Genomic DNA, 13,926 nt, shown 5'->3' with positions numbered 1-13,926 from the left:
TTTTTGTGTTGAATTATTATTGAAAAGATTACATGTTTTCCCTAGAGAATTGTGATTTGTGAAGATAAAAAGCACCATCTTAAATCAATGGTAAAGAGCAGAGTATTAGATATTACTGTTTCAGTCAAAAAGATTGATGACTTCTGAGGTCATATTGCAGCATCACAGTGCTGCATTTTCTTTCAAAGCAGTTTCTTTCAATTACTATTTGAAAGGTATACCACACCATTTCTATTGCAAGCTGACTCATGGGGACTTTTGGTCTATTTATCAGTTGACTGAAAGCTATTACACAAATGTTCTCAAGGATAAATTCACTTAACCCTTGTGTCTTTATGAAGTTGATTGTAATTTCAGTAATAAAGAGCATTTATCTTTGGAGTGAGGCCAGAATTTGAACCCGCCTTCCTTGTAAGTTGTAACTGAAGAAATATCAGAAATATGGGTTTTGCAGAAAAAAAAAACCTGAAACGAGCTATGAGCCATTGGTTTGCTAAAATTACGTGGAAAAGTAACAACAAAGCTAAAATGTCCTATATGAGCTGATCTTTGATTCCATCACCCACATGGCTTTGGATAAGGAATATGCAACTATGCAAAATAGACCTCTTGCTTGGTTAGTGAACTAAAGGCATGCAACAAATAAACAAGGTTAAAATGTAGACTGATAGTGCTAGGAGGAGGAGGTAGCCAAACCCCCAAACCAACCTCCTCCAACCAAAAGACTAAGCTAGGTAAATCATGGGTCCCACACAATATGACCATATGTATATGCTACTTTTATTTCTCAAATGGAAAATTACTTGTCACATCCTGTACTTATAGGACGTCAACAGTTCAGTCCATACTATCCTAATTTTAACAAATTACTTCTCAGACATTTAAATTTCACACAATGTGGTCCAAAATGATTATTTTACCCCTCACACACTCTCTCTCTCTCTCTCTCTCTCTCTCTCTCTCCCCTCCCCCCCTCCTAAAAACAAACAAATAGAGAAGCCAGCATATCTTACTCCCTTCAATTGAATCAAATTCACCGAAACTCAGTTTGTTCAAAATGTAAGTATATATTCAGTTGTGATCAAATGTAAGAATACATTCGCATTACAAACAATACTTAGGCATGCTTTTATAAAAACATATCTATAAGACAAGTGATCTAACCTTGATGCGACATTGTGAATCTTCTCCTCTGATCAATCCTTAATGCTAAACTCACTGATGGGGCTGAGTTGATTAATAGCTTGTGATTGATAGAGCAGGGACCCTATGTCTGTATATATAGGAATTGAACTTAGCTCCTCCCATAAATGATACTATGTCCTAAACCATATACCAAAAGTAAACTTAAGTTATGTACAATATGGATTTAATCTTAAAATAGATCTCCATAACCTTATACAATATTGATTCATATTGTTAGAGTTCATAAGGATTAGAGACATCATTCACTTGTCAATTACTTATTCTGCTAGTAGCAAAGCTAAGTTGTTGCATATTAACTTAAATCATGACATGTCCATATGTAATTTCTTACACAAAAAACAACAAAACGCCCAAAATCCAAACCAACCTGAAAGCCCCAAATTGACCGGGGTCATGCACATTTAGTTGGTCGTTGGTGGAAGAGACTGACGAGGTCCCACTGGAAACCGAGCCGGACGTAGATCCCAACCTAATCCTCTGATCATTTCCCACTCCCTACGACGACGACACCGACAGTCGTGGCAGCGGATATCCCTTGGAGCCACCATCGGAATCGAAACTCGAGAACCCGGACGACGTCCCACTTATAACCGTCCCCAAATCCTTACTAACTCTCGACGAGCCACGCGACATCAGCTCATCAAAGCTCCTGTCTCTCTTGGTCTTGATTGGCGGCTACTTGACGGAGGTGACGACATTGCTGTTGTTGTAAGGGTTGAGTGACTTCTCTGGCGGGTCAATTTTGGTCTTGCTTGACTGTGAGTGAAGGAACAGCGAGGCCACCGTCCAGTCCCCGAAGCCTAGCTCCACCACCAACTCCGGTACGAGATCTCCATCCCCAACCGCCGTCTAGTCCTCTTAAAAAAAAAAGAGAAGAATTATAAAAAAAAAAAAAAGGGAGTGAGAGGTAAAATAGTCATTTTGAACCTATTGTGTGAAAACTAGAGAGAATAAGGACTAAATTGTTTAATTTAAAAAGTAAGGGACTGAACTGTTTTTAAGAGAAAAATATAAGTTGTGACGGGTGGTTTCTCCTTTCTCAAATATATACTTGCAATTCTCTTTATGAAGCTCATTGACTCTTTTGAGTGTCCCCTAAGCATTGCTGGTGGTGAGTGCTTGCTCACTAACACATGCACCATTATTACTCATATGAAGAAAACACATGCATCTTGATGATTAGACTATATACATATAGGAGGTAGTGGATTTGTAGTTGCTTCATAATACTCACAAATACACACTCATAAACACTATCATGTAAATTAGATTCAAAAAAAACATACTAGCAAAAAGTCTCGTAAAGGCAGAAGTCCCATTCATTCAAGATAGATACTTTTCTCTAGGTCCACTCAATTCTGGTTCTTTTCTCACTGTGAAGCTAATGAAGTTGTTGCTTAGTTCTCATTCACAGTAACAGCATTCAAGTAAAATATGCCCAACCACCACTAGATTATGATGTAATTAAAGTTTAATAGTACGCTTATAATTCATGCAACTTCATAATCATTTCATATTCTTTGATCATTTCTATAAATTTCTGCAAAAGGGTATGCTTATAAACAAGCGGCTAAAATCCATATATTCTGAAGTTATCTCTGGGATGTTCGGAGTTCCTGTCAACAAAGTGGGTAGTTCAACAACTAGTGGGCAATTGTGGGCAATTTGGCATAAACAAGCCTTCTAAGATCAATAAAATCATGGTGTGGCTGCCAAAAAGGCATTGCATTCTAATCACCTATACCATTCCCACTTCACTTTTTCCTGCCCTATATCATATCTAAAGCCTTCAAAAGTCATTCTAGTGAATATCTTCCAACCACATAGCCACAACTCCCAAGTGTGATGTTTAAATTAGTAGGTGGGTTTAGTCCAAGTTTCTTGATTAGAGTAAGTTTGACTATGGAAATCTTTGAAAATTAGATGTTCAACACTATTAAACTTGATGAGTGATGAAAAACCTACTTAAAGTGAGAAAAACATATGGATAGTTTGAGAAATATGAGAAGTGGATATACAGAGTAGAACAAGCTAAGATCGATGTATCCAAAAATGAAAGTAACTCAATGTTTCTCCCATAATGGTTTTTAGATTTGGTCTTGAATTGATGGTATGGAAGCTTGAGGAAAGCATAAAGCCAAAGTGGGCATCTTCTTATCCCAAGTGACTCTTATACATAATACAAGGTATGGCATGAAACAAGGAGTGGCCTGTGGCCATTCTTTCATTTGAAGGAGTCTAATAGTCGGCTTCAGCATCACTTTTTGAGGGCCATCTCTCTTGACTCCCAAGTCAAGTTTTCTGTGGGATACCATTAATATCTCACTTACATATATACTTGCGTGTACGTAGTGTGTATATATATATAAACGTAATGCACAAATGTAGAGTATGCGTCCGGAAACTAGATCTCCATTTTTTTCAACTACTAGACATTGTAATTCGATGATTGAAACTATTTATTCGTCAGATGAGTTATCTAAATTATGAGTAATATAACACGGATAAAATTGAAACAATAAAATAATAGTATAATAACATTTAATTAGAAGTCATGCATTATATCATCCGAGCGTGAATTTAATGGATACATTGCAGTTCTTAATGGCTAATTAATCATTACATAATTGGGACAACCATAGCACTGTGCAGTACATATGCTAGGCCTAGTTTTTGTAAGTAGATGCACATGTTCTTTAAGCAAAGAAGAATATTATTACAGAAAGCTACCCGTGAGATGTCTATAACATTTAATCCATATAATGACATCTAATGAATCAATTATAAAACAAGAGACTAACCAGAAAAGATGTGTTATCACGTACAGATGACAGATGTTAATTACAGCTAAACATTGCACTAAAGAGCCGGCAAAAAGGGCAAAACGGAAGGGGATTTTGCAGTCGAGTGTGATTAGTTGTCGCTAATAAGACATTAACGTTGCGATTAGGGCAACGAGAGCCGGCTTAATTATGAATAATTAGGCCGGCATTGTTAGTGCTTCGCCATGCTTGCTGCCCAATTTCTGACTTTGTTGTAGGGCTGCACACCCACAACTCTAGACATGCAGCATGTAGTAGTACTGGTTACTAATTTCTTAACAAATTAATCTGCTTGTCTCATGGGGTTACTAATTCTTAAACTAATCAGAAACATACTTTGTGTTAATTAACTATTAAAACTATATCATCCCCTACCTAAGCTAATTCTGTTTCATTAGAGCCTTTTTCCTGAAGAAAGTCAATACAGTATGATGTAGGACGAGATTTTAGCCAATTTCAACAAAGAATCCCGAAAAGAAAGAAGCGTCTTCACATTAAGAAGAATAATTTGAATATTGGAAATTGGTATTCAAATAGGCTTCTTAATGATGGAATTAATCATAAATTACTATTTTGGATATATCGGGATTCTCGAACAAAATCTTGGTTGGGATTCCAATTATATATTTGCGTAATATTCTTTAGTATCTAGGATTCTATTTCTGATTTTTATTTAATGAGGTTTAATTAGGTTTTCTAGTTTTAGTCTATAATAAATTATTCTTTTTGTTTTCTAGTTGTATTAGGTTTATGCTATGTGCCCTATATAAGGCACCTCTTAGATTGTAATTTTCATTCAAGTTATCAATAAAAAACCAAATCTTAGAGAAGTTTCTCTATTTTTCTTACGGCTGTGCCCGTAATTGCTAGTGGATTCTAGCTCATCTCATATGGCTTTCGACGCTTGACGGAGCCTCTTACTATCGTGTTCACGCTTCCCGCATCATTTGGTATCAAAGCGGGTTTCGCCCGCTTCTTAGCAGACAACGATCCATGGGAGAAGTTCACTACCACCAACCTCAACGACGCTGGTCGTAGAGTATCTATCCAAGAAAGTTTCGTTGAAGAGGAACATACCAAGGGATTTGCCCTAGGACAACCTCATCAATCCAAAAAAAAAAAAAAAAGGAAAAAAAAAGAAAGAAAGAAGAAACATGGAACATTGGATATTCACAACGCCGGATTACGACGACTTCCGAACTACATGTGTCATCAAAGACAAGGTATGCTCTGTAATAATTGACAGTGGTCTACGAGAGAATTTTGTTGCAAACAAAATTGTGGATTATTTTCAATTGCCGACAGTGAAGCTGAGTGATCCATACTGGATTCCATTTGGAGAGGATGAATATGCACAAGTAACAGAGGTTTGTAAAGTTCCTGTCTCTATGGGAAAATTTTATAAAGAAGAGATTACTTGTCATGTGATTGACATGGACGACACTAATGTGCTTTTTGGAAGACCATGGCATGAAAGGGTCAAAGGTGGTTATTGCAAAGACAACACATATTTATTTAGGTGGGAGTCGCACAAAATTAAAATCAAGCCTAGAAAGAAGAACATCAAGAATGACCATCTTGAGGTGTGTGAAAAGGAACATGAAGAAGCAACTTTGAAGATTGAAGAGAAACTCATTAAGGATAAGGAAGCTGATTCATTCATCACATCGATATCCATGTCATGCATGCCTAATTGTGTTCAAGATCAACCCAAGGAGAAGTCATTGCCCATTCCTTTTCAAGTGGAGGAGTTCAAGTTTCAAGATGCTTATTCTAAACTTGTCTACGGTATTGGATTCATGGTGATTCCTTTTAATTTCGAGAATATTGAAGTTGATGGCTTATCATGTTTTATTCCTACTAATGATCGAGCTGCATACAAGAGGAACTCGAGGTCGAGTTCTTTTCAAGTGGAGGAGACTGATGTAGGACGAGATTTTAGCCAATTTCAACAAAGAATCCCGAAAAGAAAGAAGCGTCTTCACATTAAGAAGAATAATTTGAATATTGGAAATTGGTATTCAAATAGGCTTCTTAATGATGGAATTAATCATAAATTACTATTTTGGATATATCGGGATTCTCGAACAAAATCTTGGTTGGGATTCCAATTATATATTTGCGTAATATTCTTTAGTATCTAGGATTCTATTTCTGATTTTTATTTAATGAGGTTTAATTAGGTTTTCTAGTTTTAGTCTATAATAAATTATTCTTTTTGTTTTCTAGTTGTATTAGGTTTATGCTATGTGCCCTATATAAGGCACCTCTTAGATTGTAATTTTCATTCAAGTTATCAATAAAAAAACCAAATCTTAGAGAAGTTTCTCTATTTTTCTTACGGCTGTGCCCGTAATTGCTAGTGGATTCTAGCTCATCTCATATGGCTTTCGACGCTTGACGGAGCCTCTTACTATCGTGTTCACGCTTCCCGCATCACAGTAGATCTACTAGCTAGGGTGGTGTTATATATTATCACTGTTCCAATAAATTCTCAATTCTTTTACATTGTGACAGTACTAGCTATAGTACTAAAAAATCGAATTCGGAAAGCGAATAATGTTATCTTGAAAATTTTTTTTTTGTGTTTAACTACAATGTATTCTCTATAAGCTATTTGACCTCTGTAGTAATATATTTTGTTCAAAATTAGTGGCTTGTGCCTTGTGAGTAGGACATTATTCATCTTTACCTAAATTCCTAATCAGGATATTCATAATTCCACAAGGAATACTGGATAACTACCTGGTTTGTTATTTTGGTTTGATTTTTCCCTTTTGTAGAGAGTTGAAAATTGAATACATTCATGTATAATTGTATATTACTATATATGTAAGATCTGAATTCATTTACTGCCTTGTTAATATTCAAATAATGAATTTCCAATAACTACAGATTATTCTGCCAGTTACTCACAAATATATGAAACTTCTTTTTACTTTCAAAACATTTTTTTATAAACTTCAACTCCTGTATATATTGTTAGGTTGAAAAACCCCTTCTGGGCCCAAGGGGATTGACTGATTGAGTGCTTGAGGCTTCCTGACTTCACAATCTGTATGAGGTGATATAAAATTTCATAATTTATTTCAAAAGATAACTTCCAAAAGAAAGAAATGTGAACATTGACATTATTAGATAGATCATGGTTAACAATGCTCTTTTGCTTTTCTTCCTATGTATTTCAAAGGTTACCAAAACATCAACATAATTTACTCCACCCAGGATGAGGTTGATCATTTTGGCTCTTGGTGTAAAGTTGGTTTTTTTTATTTTTTTTTATAGCCCTTCAGGGATTATAGTAATTAAATTATGGAGATGATCAAGAAGCATAGAATATGGTGAAAAGCTAGCTAGCATCATTACTGAATACACAAGTATTGTAATGTATTCCTTGACATAGCTGTACTAACTACTAATACTATATTGCAGCTTTAGCTAGGCTAGTGTATCATCTCACAGGTACAAATGCTCCCAAATACCTTATTCCCCAAATATTTGTTTATTTATGTGTCTTTTGGTCATAAAGTAACCTCATCTCCCAAGTGATCACTAGCAGGGTGGAGAGACCCCAAATTTGTTTTGAAGCAATTTACTTGGCTGCTCTAAAACTGGAAGAATCCTCTATACGACGTTTGGACCAACAGATTTGTCCGACTATCTAGTAAAAAATCACCACGTGTATAAGTTAATTTTATCGCATGACAATGCCGTTTCACCAAAGACTTTCTCCTTAAACTATTAATCATCCTCACATAAACCGACTAAACAGTGGTAATGTAGAATACTAGAATGCTATGCTTTGGTTGAAACCGAAGTAACTGGTATTACTTTGACAATAAATGAATCATAACAATTATTTTAATGAGAGCTTTGAAGAAAAAGAAGGAGAATAACAGCCGGAGAGTGGAACCTTTTCACTTGCTCTTTGCTTAATAACAAGACAAAGGAAGGAATAGTTATAAGGAAGAAGAGGCAGTCAGTTTTTTGAGCTTTTTCTAAGCAAAGTGAGTGAGTTGGGTTCTTCTTCTTCTTCTTCTTCTTCGTTTTTCTGAGAGGATTATTGGCCATTGGATTTGGTTTTGGCGTAGGATTCTCAGTTGAGTACAAGTGCATCTCTGCTATCTTTACCTCTCACACTCACCACTTTTATTATCTTTGCTTCCATGCATGGATTTCTCCTCCTCCAAATATAGTCAAGCTCACAATAGTTAGTGAGAGAGAGAAAGAAGCGCTCGCTCACTCACTCCCTCACTCTTTTCTCTCTTCTTGATTTGGCTTCTTTCATCCCACATCACTAGTAACAATGACCTCATGATTTCTTCGAATTACACATCTTTTTCTCCATTTTTCAACTACCCAATTAAGATGCTGAGCTCTCTCTTTTTCTACTAAATTGTGAACCAGAAAGCTACTAGCTATTTCACTAGCAATCTGGTGAATCATGGATTCATTGGTTTTTCTATTTTCTTTCACTCCAAGTTTGAGCTTTTCTCCTTGATTTTCTGATCTGAGCTGTGTCAGTTTTCTTTTGGGGTGTTCTGTTTCATTAGCATTTGGCTTGTCTTAGTGTGATGAGATCGAGAATCCCCATATTTCACCAAGTTCTGTAATCAGATTTGAAGTCTCTGGTTTGTTATCTGTATTTCCTATTTGTTGAATTAAATTACAAGTTTGTAGTTCAATGGAAGAAGATCAAGAATTCAAGCATTTTTGCAAGTTGTGTAGCAAGAGCTTCCCCTGTGGAAGATCTCTGGGTGGTCACATGAGGTCTCACTTGATCGACAACAATTCGACAGAGGATCAAAAATTCATCAACAGCAGAGTTAAGGTCTCCTCTCTCAGCAATTACACTGAGACAGGTTTCGAAACTGGTCCTCAAGCAGGTTATGGCCTCAGGGAAAACCCCAAGAAAACTTGGAGAATTGCAGGTTCAAGTGAGGAAACTTCAGTTGACAACAAGCTATGCAGAGAATGTGGGAAAGGGTTTCAGTCATGGAAAGCTCTGATTGCTCATATGAAGTGTCACTCAAACTCGACTACTAATAGCTTTGAGAACGAACAAGATTCTTGGACTAGCAGTAAGGCCGTGGACAGCCAATCTGAAAATGAAACTACTAATACTACTAGGAGAAGAACTACCACATCCAGGAGAAGAAGAACAAGGTACATGGCAACAACTACTACAACCTCTTCTTCTAATTTCTCTATTGTAAACAATAATGCTTCTTCATCTGTTACTGAGATTGAGCAAGAGCAACAGGAAGAGGTTGCTTGGTGTTTGATGATGCTCTCAAGAGATGTGGGTCACTGGGGTGGCTTGAAAATTGTTGCTGATCTTGATCACAGTATCTCTGATAACAATTCAGGGTTTTCGGATGCTCCATCATCCCTCAAGATGAATCGGGTTTCCGAAATCAAGGAAGCTACTCTTGAGACTTTTAAACTGAAGAAACTAAAGAAAAAGATGTTAGATGAGGAAGTTTCTGTTGGTGGGTTTTCCAAGAGTGACAAAACCAAGAAGAATTTGATACTCAAGAAAACTGAGTTAGCTGAAGCTCAATTGGGTTCTAACAAGTTCAATTCAAGCAACAAGAGAAAGCTTCAAGATGCTTATGATCATTCTTCAAAAAGGAGTAAGTATGAGTGTGGTACTTGCAACAAGGTTTTTAGGTCATACCAAGCTCTAGGAGGCCATAGAGCTAGTCACAAAAAGATCAAAGGATGCTTTGCTTCTAAGATTGAGAGCAGTGAACACACCACGGAGTTTGACACAGACCTCTCCCCTGATCATCCCATTGCATCAGATCACAGTAAGCTCAGTAATGTCATTGATCATCAAGATGATGTTGTAAAAGTTGAGAGCATCAGTACAAAGAGTAAGGGGCATTCTTGTCCAATTTGCCTAAAGGTTTTCCCCACTGGTCAAGCATTGGGTGGTCACAAGAGATCACACTTGATTGGTGGTTCAGCTGACAGTAAGAGCAGCCAAAGCACTATAGTGATTCCCAAACCAGCAACTCCTGAAGTTAGAGAGTTTCTTGATCTCAACCTTCCTGCTCCTGTTGAAGAAGAGATTAGTACCAGCCATGCTGCTGCTGCACAAGCCTTCAAGCCATGGTGGGTAGGAACCAGCCATAAGCCTTATGAGGCTCTTGTTTCATAGGTCAGTCTCCCTATTGATGCCAACACTCATTTACAAGTTGATGCATTAATATATATCTCGAATGCTCAACTTGTTAAGGGCAGAATAGAGAAACTCCTACTTCATACTTCTGTAATGGTTTCCAATAAAGATTCGAGGATGTACATATACATATTTCTCGATATCGATTCATTAATTCTTTCAAGATTTCAAAATTTGCTGAGGCCTAGCTGCTCATTGCTTTCAAACTGCTAAGCCTCATCAAATTTTCATATCCCATTTTCTATGCCCTTTAGCTTTACCATATTATTTTTCTTTCACCTCCAAACTTCAACATTGTAATTCATGGACTTCATATTCTGGTATAAGATAGAATTGTACTTCTTTTATGTAGAAAAGGAATCTGTTTGGGGTAAATGAGTGAGGTGTTGAAAAATTGGGATAGATAGCTAGCTCAAGGTGGTTGTTTAGTCACCTACCAATAATACCATTAAACATGACAACCCATCTCACTTGTTTATTTCCTTTCTCAAACATAGTAGTACTGCCAAGTGATGCTTATACTTGTCTATGCCAAGATCTATGCTTAATAGAAAATGATGGCTCCTTTATAAAAGAGAGAAATTGGACCACTACAAATCTACATACAAAGTATAAGTGATCACTTAAGCACGCCAACTTTGCTAGTCTCAAATTAACTCCAAATGGAACTTACTATATTTTAGGTGGAGTAAAGCCGCTACTAACTCCGGTGTTTCTTTCAATGTTAGAATTCTTCCAAACTTGCTTTGCGGATCCGAGCTTCCTTCAAACTGAGATTGAAGTTGCTAACATTAGTAGCTGTGTAGGTACTCAAAAGAGGTCGACAGCCAACCGCGTATATTAAAAACACATAGAATTTATCTATATGAAAAAAGAGAAGACGAGAGTTGAATTCTTAAACATATGTGACTATTTGTGATACACATTTATTCAAATAAGTCCAACTCTTTCCATTATTTCTTCAATACAATAGAGCCTGTACTAATGCCTGACCAATGATCTGTGCCATTTTGGGTTTATTAGTTTGAATTTTAATGGAGCATTTAAGCTCAAGGGCTTTTGTTTGGCAATAGTACGGGGAATGGAGTCAGAAGTGATTGGTTTCTTCACTTTCTTCCACTTGCTCTCTTATATAGCTAGCAGTTGGCAATGCTTTGTTAAGCAGCTCATAATGAAACAATGCTTTGCAATTGCATATGGTTTAATGGTTAGGCTCTCTAGTCTTTTAAGTGACATAGTAAGGTCGTAAGGACTTGGCAGCGAGGTGTACATGAGATAAGAGATGTGCTTAAGATCATCAGTTTTTTTTCATATGAATCATATGAGGATTTTTTTCAAATTTGTTTTATTTAGACAAGTTGGACAATGATACACATATTATATCCAACTTACATGTGAGATTAAGTCATGAACCAGACTTAGTGAGCTTTTTTTCCAATCTAAGCAAGCTCTTCGTCACAACATTTGGAGTAAAATACCCATAAGAAAATAAAAAAGAATCATATTATTAACTTCTTCTTTTTTACGAAACAATAGACTTTATTCATGAAATACGATTAAGTGTTGAAGGATGTCAGACATCATGTGTGCCTCTTTAAACTAGGGTTTAGTCGTAGAGTTGTAATAGGAGAGCGTTCTAGATTTCCTAGTTATGTCGGATTCTATTACATTTCATGTACTCTGTAACTATCTATATAAAGGGCTCCTATTATAAAAAATAATAGACAATTCTCTCTGCAATTCCATTTTTACTAAATGACGTTATCAACACGAGCCCTAACCCTAGCCTAAATTTTTTTAAAAAAAAAACAAAAAAAAACCTAAAAAGCTTCCCTCACCAAAACTGCTGAAAACCCTACCTGCAGCCTGCAGCCACAAGCACCGCAAGCCCCTACAGCCTCCCCACCGCGAAACTGCTGCCCCCCCCCCCCCCCCCCCGGGAGCCCTGCTCCCAGCCCACGCTGCCCCTGCAGCGCATCTACTGCCCCTGCAGACCGCGCACCAGCCTGCCAACCTACAGCAGCCCGCCAGCCTGCAGCCCTGCCCGACTCGCCTACCCTGCCTGCACATCCGCTCAGCCCACGCTGCCACTGCTCCCCACGCTACAGCCTATAGCCCTTGCTCAAGCTGTAGGCTGTAGCACGGTTTTGTCTCGGACTAGAACTCGAGCACCGTAGTGATGGGATTATGATCCATCAGTCAGTATATACTCAAAAATTGCTGAGGCGCTTTGATGAAGATAAAACAAAGCCTGTGACTACTCCCATGATCGACCGTAGTCGTGAGCCCGGAAAAGATCCATTTCGTCCAAGAGATGAGGACGAAGGCTTATTAGAGGCTGAAGTGCCCTATCTAAGTGCAATAGACGCATTATTGTACTTAGCTCAATGCACAAGACCGGATATCTCCTTCGCAGTAAACTTGTTAGCTCGACATAGCTCTGTGCCAACACGCCGCCATTGGATTGGTATAAAGACAATCTTTCGATACTTGAGAGGTACGATTGATATGAGCTTGTTTTATCCTTACAGAGAGAAAAGAAATAACGGAAGTGTGGGATCGGACCCCACAAGGCAAAATGCCACCTTCTGTGATGTTGACGCTGGTGATGCCGTCCTCGTCCTCCCCTCCATCAAAATGACAACGATGTCTTGATGGGTTTTGCTGATGTAGGGTATTTCTCTGACCCTCACAAAAGTCGCTCACAAACAGGTTATGTCTTTACCATGGGAAGCACAGCGATATCTTGGAGGTCTACAAAGCAGACTATTGTTGCTACTTCCTCAAATCATGCAGAGATTATTGCTCTACATGAAGCCGTGTGAGAATGCATATGGCTAAGGTCTGTAGTTAGACACATTCGAGGAACTGGTGGTTTGAAGTCTACCAGAGATGAACCTACATGCATTTACGAAGATAATGCAGCTTATATTGAGCAAATGAAATTATGGTTCATCAAGGGCGACAACACCAAACATATATCGCCTAAATTCTTTTACAATCAACAACAACAAACACTTCTAAATATTGAAGTGAATCAAATCGGATCAGAGAATAATGTAGCGGACTTATTTACTAAGTCGTTACCTAAATCCACTTTCGAGAAACATGTTTGTTGCAATCAGGGAAGATTAAGAAAGTTATCTTAACTCCCATGATTGTTGCAATCAGGGGGAGGTATGATGTCTACATGTTTGATCTTGAAGAGTGAAGGACGTGTTGTGCTCTTTTTGTTATTCGACCAGGGTTATTTTTGTCCAACAGAGTTTTTGTTACCTGGTAAGGTTTTTAGTGAGGCAACGATCAAAGCGTCATCACCAAGTTTGAGCGGCACAAGGGAGAGTGTTGAAGAATGTTGACATCATGTGTGCCTCTTCAAACTAGGGTTTAGTTGTAGAGTTGTAATATGAGAAGGTTCTAGGTTTCCTAGTTATGTCGGATTCTATCACCTTTCATGTACTCTGTAACTCTCTATACAAAGGGCTCCTATTATTAATAATAATAGACAATTCTCTCTGCAATTCAATTTTTACTAAAACATTAAGATTGTACAGGGGGCATTCGATTAAAAAATTTAGAGTCTGCTAGCCTATGAGCTACCTTATTAGGGCATCTCCAAGAGACTACTTATTTCAAAATAAATTTAATATTTAGCTAATTTCAGGTTAAAATTCTACTCTAACAGAATACTTAAACAAAAGTTAAATTTAA

General features: G+C 37.4%; 1 protein-coding gene across 1 annotated transcript; it reads left to right on the top strand.

The window, feature by feature from the left end:
* The first annotated feature begins 7,994 nt into the window (after positions 1-7,994).
* LOC112179589 (zinc finger protein ZAT9) lies at positions 7,995-10,590 on the top strand. Its single transcript, XM_024318050.2, has one exon. It carries the CDS (start codon positions 8,713-8,715, stop codon positions 10,192-10,194), a length of 1,482 nt encoding a protein of 493 aa, XP_024173818.1. The 5' UTR covers positions 7,995-8,712; the 3' UTR covers positions 10,195-10,590.
* The last annotated feature ends 3,336 nt before the right edge of the window (positions 10,591-13,926 follow it).

This window comes from Rosa chinensis, chromosome 7, assembly GCF_002994745.2.
Source record: "Rosa chinensis cultivar Old Blush chromosome 7, RchiOBHm-V2, whole genome shotgun sequence".
NCBI lineage: Eukaryota > Viridiplantae > Streptophyta > Magnoliopsida > Rosales > Rosaceae > Rosa > Rosa chinensis.
This window is presented reverse-complemented; position numbering and strand designations above follow the sequence as displayed.